The 25347-nt window shown below is 45.7% G+C and overlaps 1 protein-coding gene across 4 annotated transcripts in view; it reads left to right on the top strand.

Moving 5' to 3' along the window:
- LOC119168526 (focadhesin) overlaps window positions 1-25347 on the top strand; it is a 677649-nt gene that overhangs the window by 27220 nt on the left and 625082 nt on the right. For all 4 annotated transcript variants that reach the window (XM_075890929.1, XM_037419929.2, XM_075890931.1 and 1 more), the window contains exon 4: window positions 9567-9665. In XM_075890929.1, coding sequence (XP_075747044.1) covers window positions 9567-9665 — 99 coding nt within the window. The remainder of the gene's footprint in view (window positions 1-9566; window positions 9666-25347) is intronic.

Here is a 25347-nt window from a genome sequence, read left to right as displayed (position 1 = left end):
CTCCTGTCCTATGTATCCAAAGCATCTTCGTGCGCCAGCTCGCCGACGCACGCACTAGGAGACTTCATTGGATCTGCGCGCTGGGGGTGCGCCTCACCGAGAAAGCGAGCCCAGTCATACATAAAACAGACTGTAAGTGTGAAGTCCCTTCTGTTTCAGAAGGACGAGAGAGACCGCAGAACCGATACGCCTTCGGTTTATTGTTGACAGAACGAGAATAAAGAATATACAGAGCGTGCGCCTGGCCACTTCTTCTTCCTCGCATCCGAGCTCCATCTTCAATCTGTTTTCTACATCTTCCCGCCGGCCAGATTCAACCGAAGCAACCTTCGAGTGAATACAACAGTTGAATCGGCCTCTTGACTAATTTGCCTTCAGGTGTACGAAGCAAACATGTTTTCACTAGTCCATCCTTGCCTGGGAAAATCTTTTCGATCTTGCAGAGTTTCTACTGTGTTCTTTTTCGCGCTTCTCCAAGCAGAAGTACATCTCATTCTTGTATATTTGCGTGACCATCTATTTCTCTGCTGGAATGCTTAAGCTCCCTCGAATACTCCTTTTTTCATCTGGTCTACCATGTTATTATTGCCTGTTTTCTTGCACTCCACTAATTCAGCAAACTGTATTCTCCGAGTCTGTTTTCTTCCTTCTTGTTCATTGCTTGCCTGCCTCCTATAATGTCCGCCGGTGTAATAGCTTGTGGCTCGTTAGGATCGTCATACACATAAGAGGCCGGTTGTTCATTACTCCTTCTACTTCAACAACCACAGTCCGTAGTTCTTCTTCATCCAAAAGTCGAGCACCTATAGTTTTTGCCATGGACGTCTTAAAGCTTCTGATCAGTCTTTCTTAAAATCATCCACACCATGGAGCTAACTCTACAATAAACTTCCATTTTATTTTCAGGTTACTGGTGTACTGTTGCACCCTTTCAACTTCCATCTTTGATATCTTGTTCTTCTCTTTCTCAGATTTCTTGAATGCTCTTGCATTATCACTGTAGGTAGTTGTACACAATCCTCTTCTAGCTACGAATCTTCGGAATGCTTGTATAAACGCTTCTGATGACATCCTCTTGGCCAACTCCAGCTGCATGGCTATTGTTACTGCACACGTAAATATCACAATGTAAAACTTTGTAATTTTGTCGCCTTTCTCCTCTCGAGCATTTAGCGGTCCAGCAAAGTCTATACCAACTGTGTTGAATGGCCTCGTCTGTGTTATCCTGTCAGCTGGTAGTGGTGAAATTTCTTGTGCCATTGGTCTAGAATTAAATCTCCTACATGTGGTGCATTTCTTTACCACATGTTTCACCATCTGTCGGGCACGCACAATCCAAAACTTGGTTCTTGGATGTGTCAATGTTGCCGCAACGCCACCGTGCATTGTCACTTGATGCGCGTTCAGAACTAGGAGCTCTGAAAAGTGACTTTCTCTTGGTAAAAGAATAGGATGCTTGTCATCAAAGCTCAAATCACTCCACTGAAGCCTCTCTTTTACTCTTGGGACACCTTGATCATCTTCAAAAATGTTCGTGCCGTACAGATTCATGTTGTCATATCTTCGTGTCACTGCATTTTGTAACGTTTTCTGCTCCTGCTTTATCAGCACAAACTCTGCCTTGTACAATTCTTCTCCTGTGAGCGAACCTGTTTTCCTTTCTTTGCGTTGGTTTCCTATATAACACATCACCCACGAGGTAACTCGTAACGCTTTCTTGTATGATCCAAACCTGTTCCCATCAATTATCTTTTCTTGACTCGTGGTGGTAGTTAAGCATGCCAGGGTCTTTTGTTCGTCTTTGGTGTCATCACTGTCCGATTCTCGCGTGATGTCATAATCAGGCCTTTGTTTTTCATTCTTGATCCACGTGCGGCCTTTCCACCATAATTCACTGTTCAGCAAAGGTTTCATATTCATCCCCTTTGTCATCAAATCCGTAGGATTTTCATCACTTTTAGCATAACCCCATTGACTCTCGTTGGACTTGCTCTTGATTTCTGCTGCGCGGTTGTGAACAAACACATCTTTCGTCTTGTTTGACTTTATCCAGCACAATACATTTTGAGAGTCAGTCCAAAATTTCACACTATTTAGTTTCCTGATGAAATTCTCAGTTATATGACTGGCCAATCTGACTGATATTGTGGCAGCCAACAACTCCAGTCTTGCTAGTGTAATCTTTTTGATTGGAGCGACTCTACCTTTTGCAATAATTAAATTGGCTGCATTGCATCCATTGGAGTATTCTGTTACAATGTATGCTGCTGCTGCATACGCCATTGGACATTGGAGAACACGTGTAGAGTCGATACTTTCACATCAGCTTACCTGTTGTCACAGCATCTGTTAACGGTGAAGTCATCTAAGTGCTGTAGCTCCTCCGACCAGTCCTTCCAAGCTGATCGATGCTGGCTTGGTAACGGGTTGTCCCATTTCAGTTTATCCATCCAAATTTTTTGCAGCAATATTTTTGCTCTAACTAAAAATGGTGTCAAAAAACCTAGAGGGTCATATAGCCTTGCCGTGGCTTGCAAAACTTGTCTTTTTGAGAGTTGTCTCATGTCCTTGTCATTTCGCCTGTCGGGAAAAGCTCAACACGTCGTCTACAAAATTCAATTTCAGTCCCAAAATTTTTATATGTCCCTCTTTTCTTATCCCTCGATCCAGATCATCTCCTTCTTCATCAAATAGTTTTCTTAGTTTGGCGTCATTTGAAATCCATTTTCTTAAGTTCATTCCTGCATTACGAAAAATATCTCGTGCTTCTTTGTATGTCTTTGTCGGTGTCGAGTATTCGTAGGCTCCTAGTAAAACGTCATCGACGTAGATTCTTTTCCGGAGTCGCGCCACAACTGCAGGATATTTCTTTTCGTATTTATTCAAATGTCGATGAATTGTGGCCGCTAAAAGGAAGCTACTTGGTGTAGTTCCGAAACTAACCCTCGTCATGCTCCACATTTTTATCTTCGAGGTTGGTATATCTAAGTTGGGTATTATTTCCCACCACATAAATCGCAGTGCGTCGTGGTCATTTTCATGTATCTTGATCTGCAAAATTGCTTTTTCCACGTCGGCTGACATAGCGATCTTGTGATGTCAAAAGTTCATCAGCAAGCTTGTGATGTCAGGGTTTAGGTTTGGAACATTTTCCAAGTTCTCATTCAAGGATTCACCTGGATTCTGGCTTGACGATGCGTCAAAGACGATCCGTACTTTTGTCGTTGTTCGGTCCTTCTCAATAACCGCTTCATGCGGCATATAGTATACAAATTTGTTCTGTATATCTGTTCCAGCATCTTCTTCGATGTTTTCTGCTATTTCTTGCTCGAAGTACTCTAGTATAGCTTTGTCATAGGCTAGGAGCTCATCTTTATCCTTGTATAATTTCTTTGTCACCTGGATAAACCTCTTCTCTGCTATGGTGTTGTTGTCGCCCAGTGTTACGTTTTCCTTCCATGGTAACTGCACTTGGTATCTTCCTGCCTTGAACTCCATTGTTTGTCGGACGTACTCTAGCACATGTTCAGCGCTCATCTTTGTTGCTGGTTTTTCCTTGATGCCCAAGTTTTTCAAGTCCCAGAATCGCTGCAGTTCGTCCAGTCGTGTCCGACTTGGCACTGACCTTGAGTACCTTAACAGTTGATGATTTAATTGGCACACAATGAAGTTCTACAGGACCTTGGACCGTTCATCCGAACATTGTTTCTATTGCCATTACTTTTGAATGGATCTCACGAATGCGACCAGTGACTACGGTCCAGTAATAATCTGCTCCTATTAATATCGAAGTTTACATATTTTTTTCTTTGTCCGTCTTCTCACTGTCATCAGTCAAGCGAATTCCCATCTATCTTGCTCTTTCATGTATTGTCAACAGTGGCGATGGTAGCAGGTCACAGGATATAACTTCTATTTCCAGCGCCTCAATCCTGACTGGCTTTGATGTGGGGTCCTTCCTCATGCTGATTTCGACGACTTTCATGTCTAGTTCTATCTCTCTTCCTCCAAATGATCCTACGGTAATCCTTTCGGATCTTTTTACCTTGCACGCTAGTATTCTTGACAGTCTTTTGAGGATGAATGTCCTCTGGCTCTTATTGTCCAGCAGAATCCGTGTGTAGCATCCGCTGTCTTCTTCCTCCGTCCACGGAAAGGCTGTCTGCAGTAGTATGCACTTGTGTTCACCAGACTGCTGTGCGTGCATGTTGCAGGACTTGCTGGTGTCTAACCGGTCAGGTTGCACGCTTTTACGCACTTGCTCAACATCATCACCGCTTTGCTGCTGTGCTGACTTTCCTGCAGGTGTGCGTGGTCGACACATGGATGTCGCATGCCTTACCTTGCATGTTTTGCAGCGTATGTTAGCGGGGCATATTTGCGACGTGTGGTGTGGTCTGGTGCACCTGAAGCATCTTCGCTCCGCTTGCAAAGCTTCTTTCTTCTGTTGCATAGTAATGCTTCTTTTGCAATCTTTCGTGTAGTGTCCAGTCATCTCACAGAAGATGCATTTTTTCATCGAGGTGCTTTGAAGTGTATATGTTCTAGTCCGCCTCATACTGTGCGGTGACTGGGTCACGTATTTTCCCTCTCTAGTTTCTTTTCTGCTGCATATATATATATATATTTAAAAACTCCATAAGTTCTTTCAAACTGCTCGTGCTGTCTCTTGACGCTGAGTTCGATTCCGTGGTTACTGGTCTGTTGTCACCTTTCTCTATCTCCTTCATATTCATCTCAATCCTCATATCCACCGGTAGCGCAGATTTTATAACAGGAGCTATCACTGTGGCATAACTATCCATTTCCACTCCTAATGACTGGAATGCTCGTGTGTTCACTTGCAACTTTTGGAAGAGTTTCTTCAACCCATCTACATCTTTAGGACTCTTCACTGCTTCCACGTTTACTAGCTCTTTTATGTAGGTCTCTCTTAAATTATCTTGTCGTCCGAATGTTTCTTTCAAAAGAGCGACTGCATGCTCGTAATACTGATAAGAAAACTGCAAACCTTCTATGAGAGACGCAGCCTCACTGCTCAGAGACGCCAGAAGGTAATTAAATTTTTAATTCATGGCATGTTCACTCTGTTATGCACCGATGTCTCGAACTGATGCCAATACCTTGGCCATGCTGTTTTTTTCCATCAAACTTTATCATCTCAAGATGTGACAACTTAACAAGCTCTTGCGTCTCCGAGATTTTGTTAGTACCTTGCACTGAGCTAGCCTGTTCTGTGACTATTCTCGTAGTCAGTTGCGTCGCTTGTTCTAACTCGCGTAATTGCTCCTCTATTTTTGTCGTTGCGGTGATGATCCTCATCTCATACTGCAAAGCTCTTTCGAATTCTGCCTCTGCGTCGTCTTCTTCAATGAACGGTTCAATCTGTTCGTTAACTTGTCTTAGCATCTGTAACACGCTCTTCATCTGGTTTATAAGCGACATAAGTTGCGCCGACGGTTCGTTCTTGAGCAAGACGCCGCTGCTTCGTTCAACCAGCTGTTGTGAATGGGGTGACAACATGACATGTCACAGTCAAGGCACCGATAAATTTCGACATGACGCGATGCGTGTGCTCGCCGGAATTCATTTCATCGCGCCACAGGCACCACTCCTGTCATATACTCGCAGGCGCGCGCCGCGCTGCGTTGCTTTGACGCATGCGCATTTTAGCACGTCCGGTGTCCCTCTGTCATCAAAAGGAGGAGACGCAGTGTTGTCTGGGTAACGCATCGGCACGAAATGCAGCATGTTGCATTTCGCGCCTGTTGCCGTCGAACTGCGGCGACGGACGCTGGTCACGCGTGGCGTCAGACTATAGAGTGCTCGCGTTTTGCTAACGTAGTGCTGCTGTGCCCAGCGTGCGCTCACGTCAACGCTACATTTGAGTATATTGGGCCCTTCATGATGCATTCGTGGCCGTTTTGCTTGCTGCACATATACCAAATTTGGTGTGACGTGACGTCAATGGATGACGAAATATATGGCTGGTAAAAACATAATCCTGACATGCATGTCATGTAAAAACATGACAACATACCATGCTCATAGCGTTCTCGTGGACGTTGCGCTAGCTCCACATATACTAAATTTGGTATCACGTGACGTGAATAGATGACAAAGGTGAACGACACATCCAAACATGATAATCATGACTCGGAAGTAATGCACAGCATAATTTACCTCCACCTCGTAATGTTGTGCTTATTTTAAAGTGAAATATCAACCATTCTTATTCGTGCTTCGCATATCATCTATTCCCACTGTACATGGGATCTGCCAATTGTTTTTTTTTGTAAAAAAGTGCGTGACACTGGGTTTTTTTCTGTCACCTAATGAGTAATTGTAACGTCGTATGTAACAGCACTGCGCCATATTCAGACGGCATCGCTACCGCGTCTGTCACTTTTCGTGTAGCGTTGGATGACCGCGAGAAGGTTATATCATAAAAAAACACCAAAATTACGATCACAATAACAACCGCCACCAGATAATATTTCAATTACACACCTAAAGCTCCCAGGAGAAGCCAGCTTCCCAGATAGTGAAGGGACCTTCCAGTAGCTTAACAAGTGCCCGCATTAGAGAGCAGAGATGCGTCGTCCAGCCTTTTTAATGGAGGCCAGTGTAATCTCCCCATCTTTTCAACCTTGACAGTGCATACTCACATCACAGCACGGACAATTTGCTGGATTGGTGTGTGAGGGCCTCTCGCGCCAACTGTTCCCATCATTCTCTGCGTCTGAGCTTCAATGCACACTTGGCTGATTTCGTAAGTTTAGGTTTCGCCATCCGTCCGTCACGTTTTTACTGTTCTCTTGCTATGGGCTACAATAATCACATGTACAACAATATTCAAGCTTGCTGTGTAAAGTTTTCCAAATAAAAAAAGGGAACCCTGTCATTGCCAAACGTTTTCAGCGTGAAGTTCTTCAACACGTGTACTTTGATATTGGAGAAAGCTGAAGATTGCGCGCTTGCTAATGCACAAGTTTGCTGCTGTTGAAATAGACATTTTCAACTGTATGCGAAAGGTTAGGTCCTTTGGTATCACAGTGTGGTGTGACCTAGTTTCTGTCGAGAAGAGCTTAAAAAATGGGGCATTTCAACTCGCTCAATGGCATTGAGTACGACATGTTTTTAGAGGGCGGTGACAGCGGCTGTGATGACTATTCCCAATGGGACCTCTCGACTAGTAATTCCGACTAGAGTGTGTGTGACTGGATCTGGCTGTTGAATGATGAAGTACACTTTGTTTGTGCTCCAATTTATCTTAATTTTAAAAAGAATTGTACCCTATTTACTCGCATATTGAACGCACTTCTTTTCTCGAAAAGTCAGAGCAAAGTTGGGGGTGCGTTTACTATGCGGGGAAAATTTTATGAAATCTTTTTCGGGATTAGCAAAAATTAAGGTAATGTAAAAAAGAAAAAGCCTTTTGCGATTGACCTACATTTATACTGTTTGGAAATACTAGCTTCTTTGTTGAACTTTACATCTTCTGCAAGCTGTCCCCGCGTTGCCCGCGCACGCCATGAAACTGTTTAGTGGCCATCTTTTCTTGCAATCTTTGAACCGCAACAGTGGTATCTGCCGTGACCTCAAAGGGCGCGCAGAAGCCTGCGCTACGACGCTACAACGCACTTTGCCAACTTCGTGGCAACCTCGCACGACGGCCGCGGCGACACCGTTGTCATTGTTGCAAGTACCCAACATTGCAGCAAGCTACCCCCGAAACATCAAAACAAACCGTCGATAACAAGATTAACGACAAAATACGGCCGCCGCCTCACTTCCACAAGAGAAGTTCCTCTACGCGGGGCGAACAAGAGAAGAGAGAATTGGGGGTGCTACCATTTTGCGGAAATCACGATCATTTCTAGGTGACAAGTGATTTTTTTCTGGTTTTCCAGAAACCTGCAGCCTTTTTGGTTTTCCAGAAATTCGATAGCGACGAATGAACCTTCGCAACAGATACTCCTGTATTTGTCGCTTTAAAGTCGTGTGCACATTGTAGGGCCTTAATGTTTCGTATTTGCAGGAAGCGACTGTCGATTAGCGCGGGCAGTTTCGTGACCTTCGCTCGCTGTGTGCTTATCAGCTGCGACGTCTCTACACTCGCACCGTTCATCAACCCCGTTGTGGGGAACAGATAAAAAAAGACAGGGGACGTGCCGCGTACAGATTGGAAGAAAAACACTACAGCATGCGGTAACGGGCAAAGGGGGAGGGAGGGAGCGAGGCAAGGGAGCCGAGGGGGGTCGGCATAATAATAAAGAACGGAAGAGATCCAACGGGTAAGAAGGCGCCAGGTGTCAGTTAGCGGGACTGCAGCGGATGATTGTAGAAGGTGCGTTTACTGGGCAGGAAAAAAAAAAAAAAAAGAAATTCAAATTTTGAATACTGAAGTTGGGGGTGGGTTTATTATGCAAGTGCGTTCATTACGGGAGTAAATACAGTTTACTGTGTGTATTAGGACTATATACTATTGGACGTTATTTTGAATGCATTCGTGGAATCTGTGCTTAATTGGCGCATTCCCTTTTCAGGTTTCCAAAAAAAGTGCACAAATCATGGTAGTAAACACGGTACATTCAATTGTGTGTTCATGCAATTTGTGGGGTAAGCAATAGTCTTATATTGATTATGTTGTACTTGCAGCAAGAGGAAAGCTGGGCTAATTGGTTTCAGTTATATTGAAACAGTTCAAGAGACGGACACAGAAAGACTTGACAAGGCAAATGCTGACTTATAACTATTCAAACAAAGCAGAAAAAGAAAGGGAAGAAGGAAGAACAGAATGTACACATGCAACCTGTGCACATGACAAGACTAGACTTGTAACATTATTATGTCATATTTAATAAAATAAAGTTGCAATCAAGTAATGCAATGCTAACACACGTGTCGCCATTTTTCATATAGGGAAGGTTTCGGCTATTTCTCTTGTGCGAGAATGGTGTCCGAAAATGGTGGTCGTCCAGGGTGCAATATAAGGCGGCACAGTGGGCAGACAAATGCGAAAATGGCACACCCTTAGAAAAACTATGGTGCTCACGCAGGCACTTATAGAGGCAGCGTCCTGTTTGCCCCAGATAATTTTTACTGTATGACAGTTGAACGAAATAAACAGCATTGGTTTTGCAAGGGACAAAGGGCATGTGGTGCTCTGCTGTACACGTTCTGCTAGACATATTCACATTTATCACTTCATGTGCACAGACTTGATTGAAAGACTTGGAGACTCAGTGCTTGTGTTGTCAAGTCTGTGTCCTCCGTCTTGTGCACTGTTTCAAAATGAACATCATACGTACTAAGTATTTCACAATGAAAACAAAATGGAGGCAGCACTAAAACGAATGCAAAGCACAAAATGAAGACGGGACTAGGGCTGTGCTCCCAACTGAAGTGTTTATTGAAAAATGCCTCTTATGGTATGCAGCCAGCATCGTCACACAAATTTTCACTGAGGGTGCACTTTAACTTTATTCTGAACCCAAACCAATTCACCCACCTGTCTATGATTCTGCTAAGTATTTCTTGTTTGGCCATGTTTCGTGTTGCAGACAGCCGAGTGGTGCTGTTGCAGCTGTGGGTCGTCTGCTGACCTTGCACATGCGTGGAGTGCTCCAAGCTGATGCCTACCGGTGCCCCTTTGCACTCAGGTACGTGTTGTACACCGAAATTTTATAATCAACTTTTGCAACCAGGGGAAAATCGGTTATTTTTGGGTAGTCCAGGAAACTTTTTTTTTGTGATTTGTGATATGAATTGATTTATACTAAAGTGTAAAATATTGAATGATATAGAAAACGTTGGTCTTTCTAACGGTGTTAATTTAAAACATATTTATTTCAAGTATCAGGCAATCTTACAATTAAATCTCAGTATCAAATATCAAGCACTCCTCAAAAAGAAACGAAAAAAAAAAGGGAGGGGGGAACTCCTAAGCTACGTCTTTAAGAGTTGAACGCGATAGCGATATCCTGTCCCTAGTGCATACGAGTTCAAAATGGCTTGTGTAGGTGAAGCTTCAGCATAAAGCTGCATTCTGTGGAATAGGTAGCATGCTTTAAACCACGGGCAATCGTGCACGTGAAATCTTTTCGAGCTTGCTATGCACTCACTTCGTGGCCATAAGGGAAAAGGCCCAGTAACATCTGTGCCTTTTGTAGTGGGTGGCCTGTTTTAAACCATGAAGTCGTGATAATCGCATGTTTTGATGCCCGATCGCAATGTACACTTGTACCATGCATTATTTATGTGATATTACATGTTACAGTGTGAAGCATGTATACAAGATGCGTGCGTTTGCAAAGCATTCAAGTTAGTTTAATTGCATTTCTAAGCAGAAGAAGTTAATTTCACTGTATTTTTAAGCGGGCGCGCGGCTCTGTGGTAGAACACCCGCTTGCCACCCAAACAACCCGGGTTCGACCCCCACTCACACCAAGAATTTGTATTATTCATTTTATTTGGATCATTCTCAATTTTTAAGTCGCGTAGAGATGATGATTTTTCACTCAGAACCACCAACAGTGGCACCGGAATTTTTTCAAAACGAGCTCGCGTTAAAAATGTAAACAAAATACACATTCATAAAAACATCAATGGTGCTAACTTGCAGGTCATGGGATCGAATCCGAGCCGCGTAGGGTGCATTTTCGATGGAGGCGAAAATGCTTGAGGTTTGTGTTTTAGATTTAGGTCCACATTAAAGAACCCAGGTGGTCAAAATTTCTGGAGCCCTCCACAATGGTGTCTCTCATAATCATAAGAGGTTTTGGGACGTTAAACCTCAAAAATTTATTTTTATTTTAAAAACATCAATGGTACTTTGCACAAAGGTGGCAAAAATGAAAAGTAGCCGAAGTGCTATTTGAATACAAGGCACTTATGAACAGTATGAGCTCTGTAAGTGCAGTAGTTATTTACATACACATAAAAATATAGGCACTTGTGCCTATTGTGCCATTGTGCAAAGCAGTTTATTGACATGATGAAGCAAATGTTGGCTGTGCATGTTTTGCCGAAAAAGTTTTTTTTTCTGCTCGACTTACCTCTCTTCGTAGCATAGTTGACAGTTCTTGTACTTTATGATTTTTTGGGGGTTGGTGCTGAGGGCTCTGACGTGCCTTCTCATATATACATTGAACTGAACAATGTACTCCATTTTACAATTTGCTAAAACCCATCATTTGTATTAGTAGGAGGGACAGTCGGGCGAGTTTGTTGTTATTCATTTTTGAAAAAAAGTGCTTAAGAAATAACAACAGCAAAGGGAATGGGACCAAATTTTTTTGTTTTAGACAACCTTCACTCAAAGAGAGAAAGTGCCTCTGATGAAGACCCTTGGTTGTCGTTTGTTGGAAAAAGAGCACCCATGCTTTACTATGGAATGCATGCGTGCACTGAAGAAAACGGCAGCCTCCAGCTGAAAGCAAAAGCATGTAAGAAAATTGGTGAACTATGGTATTAGGAATAACTTGTGGTTTCTTTCCTCAGACAAGGAAAATTGCCTTGTTATTTTACCTGTTTGTTTCAGTTCAGAAAAATTTTGTTCTTGTTAAAGAAAAAAGCTAGGAAAGTTAGGGACAAGGCTGTCGTATTACTGTTGAACCACGATCTTGAACAGCTTGCTTTTGCTATGGAACGCTTGGGAAAACTTGCACCTTGAGCTGTTTTTCGCAGCCAAAACATATAAGCCTGATGCTCCGTTTATGTCTATTGTGTCAAAGAAATTCTTGGCAACTTGAGGTTTCTACATGTCTTAAAGAACAGCTTGTTACCTTGATGGTTTTAACTCTTTCTGTGTACCAAACGCAAACACCAAATGCAGATATCTTGGTTGCCTCTTTGACAACCTCAAGCCCTGGTAATTGCAATATTTTGGCATTGGTGTCCGGTACTTGTATTACAGCATTCCACATAGTTCCTTAATGTCGGTTGTAAAACAGAGCCTTACTGAACATAATGAAATGGGATTTGCCAACAAATGTGGCTTGTCGGTAGGCTTGTTCCTTGAAACACTGTTTTTTTTACACGTGATCCACCTTTATTGAATGGAATGGGGAATCGTACGTACAAAGACCTGGTATATGCATATGTTCAAAGGTGACTCCGATACTAAATTAGCCCAATTTTCTTGGAATATGCGAGCGAGAATATTGAAGCCAAATATTGAAGCCAGCAAATGGCCTTGCAAAAACATCGTTCAATATGCTGACAATCACCGTATCTACTTGGGTAATGGGTGCACTCGCATAATGCGACACACCGCCAACTTCAGTCATCAAAATTAGGATTGTTTTTCTTCCACATTTGAAACGCATCTCTACATCTATATTCTGCCTCTTATCCGCAGCATCCCGCTGCCTGTGGCCGCATGCAATTCTTTGCTTTTCTTTCTACATGTGCGCGGCACGTCCCATTTTTACCAGCCAAGGGATGGTAAATTTAAGTTCTTAGATTTGTTATCACGTACGCCAAACCATGTTTGCTTTTTATACAGACTGCGATCAGAGAAAAGCCCCTGCTTAGCTACTCTTCCGTGCAGGGGTGATGCCAGGACTACTTTTCTAGAGGGGCACTGACGACAATAGACCTCTCCCTGTTTGCAAACATTGTGAAGTCAATCACTGCAACAGGGTTCATGCGGGTCCTTGAAACCCTTGAAAGTCCTTGAATATGAAAAGTTTGCTTTTCAGTCCTTGAAAGTACTGGAATTTTCGAAAGCCCTGGAAAATCCTTGAATTTCTTTTTATTTTCAATTATCATTGTTGCACATTTCGCAGTCTATTACTTGCGATGCTGTAAATGTAGCAGGTGGTGTGTGCAATGTGCCCCTCGTAACAGAATTGGGAACATCAATAGCTTCTTCAAGGAACTAATGCTGCACATTTATAATTATAATAATATTGGGGGTTTTACGTCTGCAAACTGAGAGATTATTATGAGAGACCGTAGTGGAAGGCTCCGGAAATTTTGACCATCTCACATACCCCGACATCGCACACTACATGAGCCTTTACTATTTCGCCTCTATCGAAATGTGTCCCGCAGGGGCGTCTGCGCAAGCAGACGTTTGGTGTGTAGCGACACCACGGACCCAAGCTAATGGGGGGGGTTTCGACCCCCTCCCACGCCTAGCCGTGCGTGGCTTTGCCGTGTCCGGGGAAAAGAGGATCCTGGGGGTTGAGCTGACGCTGGGTGATTGGACCTTTAAGGCCCCCCGGCAGAGGCAACACACCTCTTTGGCCCCGGCTTCATGTAGATGGCACCCCTGGGCTGACCCACCCAGGGGAAATTGGTAGTCGCCTTTTCCTGTCTCTCTGTCTCCCCTGATCTTCGTCTCTTTATCTATTTCAATCTTTCCTGTCATCTCCTCACTCCATCCTCCAGGCGGCAAGGGTTAACCTTGTGTAGTTACCCAACCTTGGGTAGTTATATTCGGTTACAGCGGCGATGCATGGCTGGCGTCTCCAAGCGTTTACTATTCAACCTTGTAGCGTCCTCTTGTTGGGCTCGGTGGTGGGTGGCCACCATTGCCGCCGAACTTTAAACAATCTGTATGGCTAACTTTTTCCCCCCTCTCCCTGATCGTCGCTCGAAAAGGTGGCGCACCGAAGACCCGTTCCTCCTTTCAAAACCAAAGCAGTCTTTCCCCAAGTTTCATGTCATACATAGCCAGAAAGAAAACAAAACAGTCCGAGCAATCTCACCCTTTCTTGTCTCAAAAACACTCACAGAAGCAATCGGGCCAGGATATCGTGTAACCAAGTTGGGAAGTGGCGACCTCCTTTTGGAGGTTCGCGACAAGCTGCAATATGACAATTTACCTAAACTGGTAGCATTTGGGGATGTCCCAGTTTCCGTAGGCCCCCACAGGTCCTTGAACACAGTCCGCGGTGTCATCTCTGATGACGACCTTCTTGGATTATCAGAGAGTGAATTATTGGAAGGCTGGCAAGACCAAAATGTAGTGAAGGTTCGAAGAATAGTAATACGATGAGACAAAAAAGAAACACCAATGAAACATATAATTATCACCTTTGGTACTAGCGATTTACCCGATTCAATCGAAACCGGCTACTGCAAGCTTGGATTCAGGCCCTACATACCAAATCCTCGTAGGTGTTTCAAATGGCAGCGCTTTGGACACGGTTCGCAAAGCTGCAAAGGGCGTGCGACTTGCGCAAACTGTAGCTTCAACGAACACCCATCGGACAATTGTACGGCTGCAGCTCGCTGTGCGAATTATGGAGACCATCCCGCCTACTCACCAACGTGCCCATCCTCGAAAAAGGAAAAACAAATTCTTCAACTCAAAGTTAAATTCAATCTGTCTTTTCAAGAGGCGCGCCAGCGCTTCTCCCTCCATAACAAGCGCTCTCCTTCTTTTGCAGATGTGACGCGCCAGGGTGCTGTGCCACATCTTTCCGTATCTGCGAATGTCACACGAAGTGTGACTACGGTCGCGGCATCTGCGCCCAAGGCTGGAGTAGCCTGTGCTGCTCCGCCTCCTGCCAAACAGGTTCAGCAGACTTCAGAATCTGCCGGACCCCGGACCACTGCACCTGCAGTTGCATCCGAAACTTCTGTGAATGTGCCTGCTCATCAGGCACCATCCGCCATCTCGTAGGAGGTGATGGATACAAGTCCCACTCCTCCGGCGCCTCAGACGCCGAAGGATAGGTGCAACTCTTTGGAGCGAGCCCATAAAGAAAAACGTCGAATTACGGGGCCCCAAAAGGCCCTGTAGCCTGAAGTGACTCTTCTTGTACACACAGCACCACACATCTTTAAAATGACACATATAATACAGTGGCACGTGAGAGGCCTACTGAGGAACCTCGACGATATCCAAGAACTTCTACACAAACATACACCAAAAGTGCTGTGTGTGCAAGAAACACACTTAAAATCAAGACACACTACCTTTCTTCGAAATTACGTTATCTTTCGAAAAGACCGAGATGATGCTGTCGCCTCATCCGGTGGTGTTGTCATAATTGTTGATCAAGGAACAGCCTGTACACGTTTACCCCTTCAGACATCCCTGGAAGCAGTAGCTGTCCGAGCTGTCATCTTCAACAAATTGGTAACAATTTGCAGTATATACATACCGCCACACCATCAACTGACTAAACACGAGTTTCAGTCGCTGATGGCAGAACTTCCAGAACCGTATCTCGTCCTAGGGGACTTTAATGCTCATAGTAGCTTATGGGGTGACCCTCGCTGCGATGTGCGAGGTCGCCTGATTGAACAGTTTCTTTTTTCTTCCGGTGCCTGCCTTCTGAATCGGAAGGAGTCAACATATTACAACATCGCTAACAATACGTACTCAGCCATAGACCTCAGCATAACATCTCCATCTCTCCTGCCTCTACTTAAATGGAAGGTCATTAATAATCCATACGGCAGTGACCATTTTCCTATTGTTATCAGCTCATCAATGACAAATATATGTCCTGCACAGGTTCCCAAATGGCTCACCGACAAAGCCGATTGGGAACAGTATCAAAAAATGACTCTCCTAACTTTGACTGACATGGAGGGGTTAAGCGTAGAGGCTGCTGTGAGCTACCTGACAGCATTTTTGATTGATGCTGCAACGAAATGTATACCACAAATATGTGGACCGTCAGGCAAACGACGAGTCCCATGGTGGAATAATGAGTGCCGTAATGCGCGCAAAGAACAAAATAAGGAATGGAAGTTGCTTAGAGACTCGCCTACAGCCGAGAATCTTATAAGCTTTAAGATATCAAGTCGCAAGGAAGGAGGGTGCACCCACAGGCGAGAAGAGAAAGTTGGCATAAATTCTTATCAGGCAATAATTCATACACAGATGAGGCGAGAGCCTGGAACATGGTTAGTAAGGTAGCAAGAAGACAAGTACACACACTTCCTCTAGTGAACACGCAAAGGGAGAGCTTGGAAGACCAGGCAAACACTCTTGGGGCACACTTCCAGCAGGTCTCCAGCTCATCACATTATAGTAAAGCGTTCCAACGATACAAAACCAGAATAGAAAAACAGATTAGAGCGCAAACCCACAACACATGGGACATACAATGAACATTTCTGTTTGGCTGAACTACAAGCCTCACTTACCTGCTGCAATAAATCTACCCCAGGCCCGGACCGTGTGGCATATGAAATGTTAAAACACTTGCCACTGAAATCCAGAAAGGTCTCCTTTCTCTGTACAATGCGATATGGTCTTCTGGCGAGCTACCCTCAGCCTGGAAGGAAGCTATCGTTATCCCAATTTTAAAGCAAGGCAAGGACCCAGCCTCAGTTTCCAGCTACAGGCCAATAGCATTAACCAGCTGTCTTTGCAAGGTCTTTGAGAAAATGATTAAGAGGCGCCTGATGCACTTCCTTGAAATTAATGACCTACTAGACCCATACCAGTGTGGGTTTCGAGAGGCTCGGTCCACCACTGACCACCTTGTTTGTATCGAGGCACAGATTCGCGACGCTTTTGTTCATAAACAATTTTTTCTTTGTGTGTTCCTCGATATAGAAAAGGCATATGACACTACATGGCGCTTTGGCATATTGCGAGACCTGTCACATTTAGGTGTGCGGGATAGAATGCTGACAATTATCGAAAGCTACCTGTCCAACCGTACATTCCGTGTGCGAGTTGGCACTGTCCTATCTCGAGTATTTGTCCAAGAAACAGGAGTGCCACAAGGAGGCGTATTGAGCTGCACACTTTTCATAGTTAAAATGAATTCCTTGCACCTGTCTCTCCCACATAATATTTTTTACTGCATATATGCCGATGATGTGCAGATTGGTTACAAATCGTGCAACATCTCAATGTGCCAACGTCAAGTTCAACAAGTGTTGAACAAGATATCTCAATGGGCAAATGAGAATGGTTTTATACTCAACGCGCAAAAGAGCACTTGTGTCTTGTTCAGCCGAAAGAGGGGCCTCCATCCTGACCCCGACATTGACCTGCATGGTCAACCTCTGTCAGTGAAGACCGAGCACAAGTTTCTTGGTCTCATATTAGACACTAAGCTAACCTTCATCCCACACATCAAGTATTTAAGGGACAGGTGCTTAAAAACAATGAACATTTTGAAAGTGTTGTCACACACTACATGGGGTAGTGACAGGAAATGTCTAATGAATTTATATAAAAGCCTTATACGCACACGCCTAGATTACGGTGCTATAATCTATCAGTCGGCAACACCATCAGCCTTGAAGATTCTCGACCCCGTCCGCCATCTAGGCATTCGCCTCTCTACGGGTGCTTTCCGAACTAGCCCTGTGGAGAGCTTGTACGTGGATTCGAATGAATGGTCGCTCCACCTACAAAGATGTTTCTTGTCTTTTTTGTACTTTCTGAAGGTGAAGGCAGACAAGAAACACCCTTCCCATTTCACAATTAATGATTTGTCTTGTTCTGGCTTGTTCGAGAACCGTCCTTCGTTTAGGCAGCCCTACGCGCTCCGTGTAAGGGGCCTGGCCGAAAAAACAGGTGTGCCTCTTTTCAAACACAGTTTGATGGCTCCTGCAACATATCTGTCACCATGGCAGTGGCAGCTTATAGACTGTGATGTCTCTTTTGTTAAAGTCACAAAGCACGCACCACTTGCACACATACATACATACTTCCTAGAACTACAACACAAATACACATTTCCTGAGTTCTTTACCGACGCGTCAAAGTCAAACACTTCTGTGTCATATGCTGCGGTAGGCCAATCCTTTTCCGAGGCCAGCGCTCTTAATCCTGATGCAAGCATTTTCACAGGAGAAGCTTATGCAATACTGGCGGTCGTAAAACACATCAAACAGATAAAATACAAAAGGCGGTAATATACACAGATTGCCTAAGCGTGGTCAAAGCCCTGAAAACTCCTAAAAAACACAAGAAACCCGTGCTGGTGTTACTTTACTCACTTCTGTGCACACTGTACACATCAAAACAGCGCGTCATTGTCTGCTTGGATCCAGGGCACCGTGAAATACAAGGGAACGTATTGGTCGACAAGCTGGCTGCTTCCGCCAACGACGCCACTCCCAATGCATCAATACCAATCCCTGCACTTGACCTAAAACCTTTTCTAAAACGAAAGCTCAGGGGGTATTGGCAGAGCACGTGGGATAAGCACACAGACAATAAACTCCATGCTATTAAGGTTATTGGCCACCACTATCAAAATCACGACACACAGAAGTAACACTAACAAGGCTTAGAATAGGACATACATACTCTACACATTCATATCTGTCTACCGGCAATCCACCATATTGTGAGAGATGTGGAGAACCACTTACGGTTCTCCACATTCTCGTCCAGTGCAATGAGCTTGATGCTCTAAGGAAAAAGCATTTTTTACTGCCCTACCGACAGCAGCTCCCACTACACACTGGGATGCTCGTGGCTGCAATGACTACATCTCCTCCATGATATTAATATCATGACATTTCCATTCACTTTCACAGCACATATTTCACACCACTGCCATGCTTTTATTACTTCCATGTTTTAACCCGCGTTAGCGCGAGAAATTTTAAGGCCCCTTTACAGCCACACATCATATCATTGTTCATATCTCTAGACTATTGAAATGACCCTCTTCGGCCATCAATTGGTCCTTGCGCCATTAAAAAGCACTCATCATCATCATCTATCGAAATGTGACCCACGCAGCCAGGATTGAACTCGCAACCTACAGCCGAGCGCTGTAACGACTACCCCACCATGGCGGACAACACTGTGCATGTTTGGAAACTCACACGACACAGTAGCAGTAGGGTGAAATATAGAAATGTTGCATTGATGAGGAGATCGAAATGCTTACAAAAAAAAAGAAACTAGAGGCCGCTGTTAAGAAAGAAAGGACTTAACAGCTACAGTCGAGCCCACATATAACGGCCCCACTTAAAACGAACTTTCGCTTAAAACGAACAATGTCCGCATGACCGTGAAAATATACATTGGTTCAATGGCACAAAATCGCACTTATAAGGAACGTCTCTTATAACAAACGTTCACTGATCGGTTACAGTGAACCTTCGAAGTCAGCGGTCTGCCGACTTCTTGGGAAACCAATTTCGACCACCGATTAGGCATCGGCGAGTTGCCCATATATTCTTATTGTTAGTGCCGGCCCTGCCTCCGCGACCCTCTAGTTGCCACTCTCCCCAACCCATGGAGGAAGGAAAGCTGTTTCCTTCCTCCATGCCCCGACTGCTTGTCGTTACGCACCCCTCCGTCCTTTGTCCCCCGCTACTCTGAGCACCTCGCATTGCCAGACGAGGCCGGTGCTTTCACACTGCCACTGATCTTTCGAAGGCCGGTCGGCCATCTACCCCGTTTTTGATCGCTGGTACTGTCGTTGGCGTCGCCAGCCTGGAGTGACCAGACTATTTGCCAACATCGTCGGCCAGCGGCTGTATCCGATAGTCTCCGTATAGTGCACGCGCGTACGCTACCCCATTGACTCTGATAATTTGCAATTCGTTTCATGTTTAGAACTGGCTCTCACTCACTTCGCACTCAGCTCAGCATCCCTTTCGTGCAGGTGCGGAAGCGCGAAAATGGCTGTTAATTTGCGCGGAACGAATCGTGAAATATCGAAGTTCGTGATGCCAAGCAAACCCGCCAGGGCAACAAAACAATTTTTTGACTACGGCCGCCGATTCTTCGAACACCGCCGCGTGCACTGATCCAGGCGGCCATGCTTTGACTTCCGCGCGCGCAGGCACTCTTTCCAAGTTTTTCTATGTGCCAGTTTCGTGGACTTTTCAAATAAGCTACCCAGCCTTCCTCCTTCCCGTGTGTTTTGGTTTTCAAGGTTCCCCTCCCGCCGCATCCTCTTCTCTCTTTATAGTAACTCTTTGCCCTTCTCTCGCAAGTCTGCTCTCTTCTCTTGATCACAACCCCTTCGCCCGTCTCCTCCGCTCTGCGACGCCCGCCATGCTGGCTCGAATTAGTTTCGTTTTCCTACTGAAAACGGCCCAGAGCTGTTCGACGCGTTCTGGCATGTGTGTTGCGTGCGCGCGTCTTGCTCGCTCTTGGTGTGCGTGTGTGGTCATGACGGCCGACGGGAGGACTAGCATGCTTTTTCCTGCCGCTCAACAAACGTTGAAAGTGTGACCGCTTGGCTTAAGCGTAATCCGCGCGTTACCGTATTTACTCGATTCTACCGCGCCCTCGATTGTAACGCACACCCGGTTTCCACGACGAAAAAAAAAAGTAAGTCATTGATTGTAACGCGCACCCATTTTTCTCGTTGGCCCGCAAGATCACATTACTCGGAAAAACGACTCCTTTCGGGAGTGTCTTCTATTTAAATATGAGGTACGGGGGAAGCTTGTGCCCATCTGACGTGCAACAGAGCATTGCCGTCACTCTAGTTTTTTCGTGGCCCGATGTCAGCACGCGAACTTGCTTCGCCCCCTTTTTCTCAGCGGTTGTGGTGCCAGGCGTGTCGAAGTAAAGAGGCATCTGATTGGCATTCCTGATTTGCCCAAGCAGGTAGCTGTTGTTGTGCCGCAAGTTGAGGACGAACCTCTCAAAACTGTGAAGCTTTTCTTCGTACTCCTCTGGAAACTATTCGCATATGCCCGTTTGCCTTCAAAGGGAAAAGCCTTTCCTTTTCCTGAAGTTAGTTAGCCAGCACCTGCTCGCTTTGAACTGGCTCCGCGTTAGCCCTTTTCCTAAAGCTAATTGCATAGCCCGCACTTGGAGCAGTTCTGTCGTCACGGGCCGCTGTGCCGCTCGCTGTTCAAGCACATACTCGGTGAGCAGCTCTACAATTTGCGGAAACGAACCCTACAGTGGTTCACTGAAGCCTTTTCAAGAAGCTTTGCTGTCGACAATCTTCTGCTTTTGTTTCCGCCAGTCCCGCACACACGTTTCGAGAACTCCGAACGACTGCGATGCGGCCCGATTTCCGTCCGTTTCTGGACACACGATGCCTTTTCTTTTAAAAGTGGCATCGTGGTGCGCTCGTCGAGTTTTTGGAGTCGGCCCTTCCATGCCGTCGATGCTAATGCACTACAAGATGACGAACTCCTCAGCACATGTACGAAGTGCCGCACATGGGAAACACTGGCAGAAATGGCCGACGCGCCATGCTGACGCACGTAGGGGGCAGCCATTTGGGAAATGCCAATGGCAATAGAATGACCGTATTCATTTTTTTTCGAACTCGATTCCAACGCGCATGCGATTTATGAACTGGCTTAACTGGAAAAAAGGTGCACGTAAGATTCGAGTAATTACGGTTGGTGCCCCGTTGCGGAGCGCTTGCTTATACAGTCGAACCTCGATATATCGAACGGCGCGGCAATCGCGAAATAGTTCGATATATCCAGAATTCGATATAAAAAAATCACGAAAAAAATGCGTCAACAGCTTGCTGAAAACAACCAACGAACCGTTCAAGCGTGGTGCAGTAAATACTCACTTGAAGATTCAAACATAGTATTTATTGTGTTGGTTTAAAATATTGAAAAAGAGTAGCCTGCTTTTTGTTGGCCATGGCGTGTTTGATGACTGCGTCCTCAATATAGTCCAGGCGATCCATAAGTGATAGGCCGGTGCCTTCAATCACGCCGCAGTGGCGGCGCACAAGGGCCAAGGCAGCTACGACCTCAGCTGATGTCGGGAGCGGGGCACCATCAGCGCTTGAGGGATCCACCTCGGCAGAGTCTTCATTTGGCTGCTCAGCAGTAGCTTCGGCGACAATCTCCACATCCGTGAGCTCTGCCGTTCGGAGTCAGGCCTGTCGCGCGCTGTGGTGCGCGACAGGCCTAACTCCGAACGCAAGAACACTGCGAGCACAACGACCGATGCCTGCCGATGCTACGGGGGAGCAGCTTGCAACAAGTGGTGGTGGTAGTGGTTGTAAGGAAGAGGAAAAAGGCACCTAATTTCTGTCTGCCTTCAGGCGACACGACGCAGTGCCTTATAGGGGTGGGGTGAAGGAGGGATAAAAAGAATAGAAGGAAATAGATGAAGAAATAGACAGGCAAGCCACGGAAAAAAGAAGGGGATAGGAAAGTGGGGATCCGGTCGAAGCAGTCCAAGGGCGGGGCGCCACAATGCGAGAGCTGCACGGCGTCAGGAGACCGCGGAGGGCGAACCAGTCGGCGGGAGCTACGCTGGCGTCGGAGATCGCGAGGGCACAACCGTCCAGCTTGAAATCCTGCGAGCGAATCCTCCCAACAAGTGCGCAGTGTGCCGTTGACACCATAGAGACTGCAACGACTGCAAGCTGCAAGGCTGCGGTGCGCGTACGGCGCTACCTTAAAAGTGGTGCTCTCGGCGCCATCGATGTGTGCAGCATTCGTAAACGCCCGCCGCTCTACCGCTACTTTCGAGAGTTGCGGGAAAGCTCGCCGCCTGTCAATGGAGCGCGGGCGGTTTGGGGTGGCTGAGTTCGATATATCCATTATATGTCAAACTTTGTTCAAAATAAAAATCAATAATGCATGCGTTTTCCCGCGTGATATAGGAACCGTTCAATATGGGCAATAAATCGATATATCCGTGTTCGATATACATTGAGGTTTGACTGTAGCTGTTGACCACCTCGCAGCCAACTTGCCGCTTCGGGCATCCCGGTATGGAGATGGTGAATATTTCGTGGGCGGCGCTGACGGCTACATGAGCGTGAAACTGTTTTTGAGAGGCCGACTTCATTAACGTCGGGCCCGATCCCGAGCGTGAAGCTTCCGAACAGGACCACTGTGGCAGCGATTTGTGGCAGCGCGTCGTCGACTCCGACCTGAAAGAGCGGGTGGGACATCTGTTATGATGGTTTAATTATGGCCGATGATGATGCCGACACTGCGGAACCGTGCATGGATTGGGGCATTGTGAATGAAGTACGTGGCAAGAGCGATTTTGAGGAATCGGATTGTGAGAACGAATGAAACTTTGGAGCCAGTGCCTCATGCAGCTTACGCCACGGGCCTCCGCGAACGAGCACCCTGCCATTTTAAATGAACTCGAGCCCGCCCTTATCGCTTCTGCTATTCGAAACACGTGCATCACGGACTTTTTGGGGCAAAAAAGTTTGTGTTTTCACTTGCAACTTTTTTTTAAAAGCTGTGTTTCATTTATTATGAACTTTGGGATACAGCGAACAAATGCCGCGTCACGCTCAGGTTTGTTATAAGCGGGCTGGACTGTACAACAGACTCATATGCAGACAAGGCAGAGACAATTAGCGACCTGACATGCATCATCATGTGAAACAGCCTTGGGAATACTGCCAAGACAAAGCAGCAAGAGACAGTGGGTAATGATATGAAAATTCAGAAAAGGCAACTAGGTGTTGTCTAATAACTGGTCCTTAGTTTTTCATATCTGAATAAAAGTTTGCATCTTGTTTCATACTGAAAGCGATTATCTATGCAACTCTAAGAAACTATGATTGAAAGTTGTCTCGAAAGAGAGTGTAATTGGAGCCATGTTATTGATCTGTTCTCTAGCGATGTTATCCTTTTTTAATGTTATTTCAAGCCTCCATTCTCCCCTGAAGATGCCATTCCACTCCATTCTGTAGTAGGAAAGCAAAAAAATAAAGGAGATATGAAGAAGCATTAACTAATGTGGATGCTCTTGTGTTCGTAGGAAAGCCGTCTGTGTTGTTTGACTAGACGAATCAAGACTGTGCACCATCTCTACGATTCGGCTACATCTTCAAGCATGCAGGCGCTGCACGACATGAGCGCGCGATAACAGCGTCGCGAAAAGTGGCGAGCGGCGCCTTGCCGCTCGCCACACAGGCCGATGCATTTTGATGAAGTTAAATGTGGATCGCTCTTGATGACGGTCCGCATGCAGTGACAACCTTCGGTACTCCTCAAAGCACACATACTACATACATTCCTCAATGTTCATACAAAGCAAACACGGACAGTCAAGGGTATGTGTGATCGAAAAATGGGCTGCCGCGCAAGCATCTCACTGCACTCGCATGAGAACTCTGTGCACACATTAGGTAGTCTTTCTCGATTCAGCAGCATTTGGGCATTGTTTTTTGATCTCCTTGCGCTGGCGAGTGGGTCATTTTGATAAACCGGTCATCAAATTTACGGTCGCAAAGCTCCTTTGCAGACAGTCTTGCTGCCCAGCCGCTGGTAAAGAAGTCATGCAATTCATTGACTTGTACATCTTTATTTTGCCTGGGGTAACCAAGTGTAACGAGCTGTATAGAGAGACAAAGCTCTAGACGAGACGCTCGTGTTTCTGTACGGAAACCTGCAATGACTCAATCGTCATCGGGCAGTAACGAGGCCGTTTATGCACTCACACAAAAAAATGTATTTACAAAAGACATGAAAGGTCTAATAATAAATGAAGTAAGGGACAAAATTTAACATGCTTGGAATGCTGGTGTGAGAATCACAAGGGCATAAAAACAGAAAGAGTTCACCGGAGAGGAAGGCGGTGGTCAAGTCCTGGCGGCAAACTCAACGCTGGGAAGGGACGGCTGACGCTTGGGTAGCCTGGTAAGTCCAATGACAGCCGCGGCCAAGAACGCGGCTCACTGCGGAGGTCGTTGACCTGGAGCACGCATGGCGTTTGCCATGCCTATCTCGAACGCTGGCTGGCGCTCGCTGCCGTAGGTGCCGGACTCGCCTGGCGGAAACGTCCTGGCGACGTTTCGCCCACGCCAGGCCCGAACTGCAAGGACGGCTGGTATGGCCCCAGGTGGGAGCCTGCTGAGACCTCGGGTCCGCAACCCGACGGGTCACTGCTCCCACGCCCTGGTTCTTCAACCTTGCTTCTTCCTTCCAGCCACGTCTGCCTCCCTCCTTCTTCTTTGCACCACCACCTGCTCTGATTTTCCTGCGTCGTCTTCTTCGACTGTCTCTGTGGCGCGCACTTCAAACACAATTCTATCTTCACGATCACGCACGGCCACTTCACTCATCACACATGCCCCTCCTTCTGAAAAAGTTTTTTCTTTCTAAAAAAAAAAAAAAAAAAAACTTTCTAGCCACGTTTTAGTCGCAATCACCACGTGTCCGCACAAGACCACTGCACCGCACCAGTGAATAGAGGTGACATATGTCCACAATAAATGTTCACACACTCTCACACATAAAAAAAAAAGGAAAAAAAAACATGTAGTCAGCCATGGCAAGATGACTGTTTTCTTCTGGTGAATAAACCACGTGGTTCAGAAATATACATTGTAGACAAACTGTAAATTAGTTGCAATACACTTCCGTGAAAGCTTAGGTTACAGCCTACTTATGAAATCGGCACCTGAATTATCTGAGCCTCTAATATGTTGAATAACAAAAGAATACTCTTGTAATGCCAGACTCCATCTCAGTACTCTG

Source organism: Rhipicephalus microplus, chromosome 3, assembly GCF_043290135.1.
Source record: "Rhipicephalus microplus isolate Deutch F79 chromosome 3, USDA_Rmic, whole genome shotgun sequence".
Lineage (NCBI taxonomy): Eukaryota > Metazoa > Arthropoda > Arachnida > Ixodida > Ixodidae > Rhipicephalus > Rhipicephalus microplus.
The sequence above is the reverse complement of the archived record's forward strand: the minus strand, read 5'-3'. Positions and strand labels throughout refer to the sequence as shown.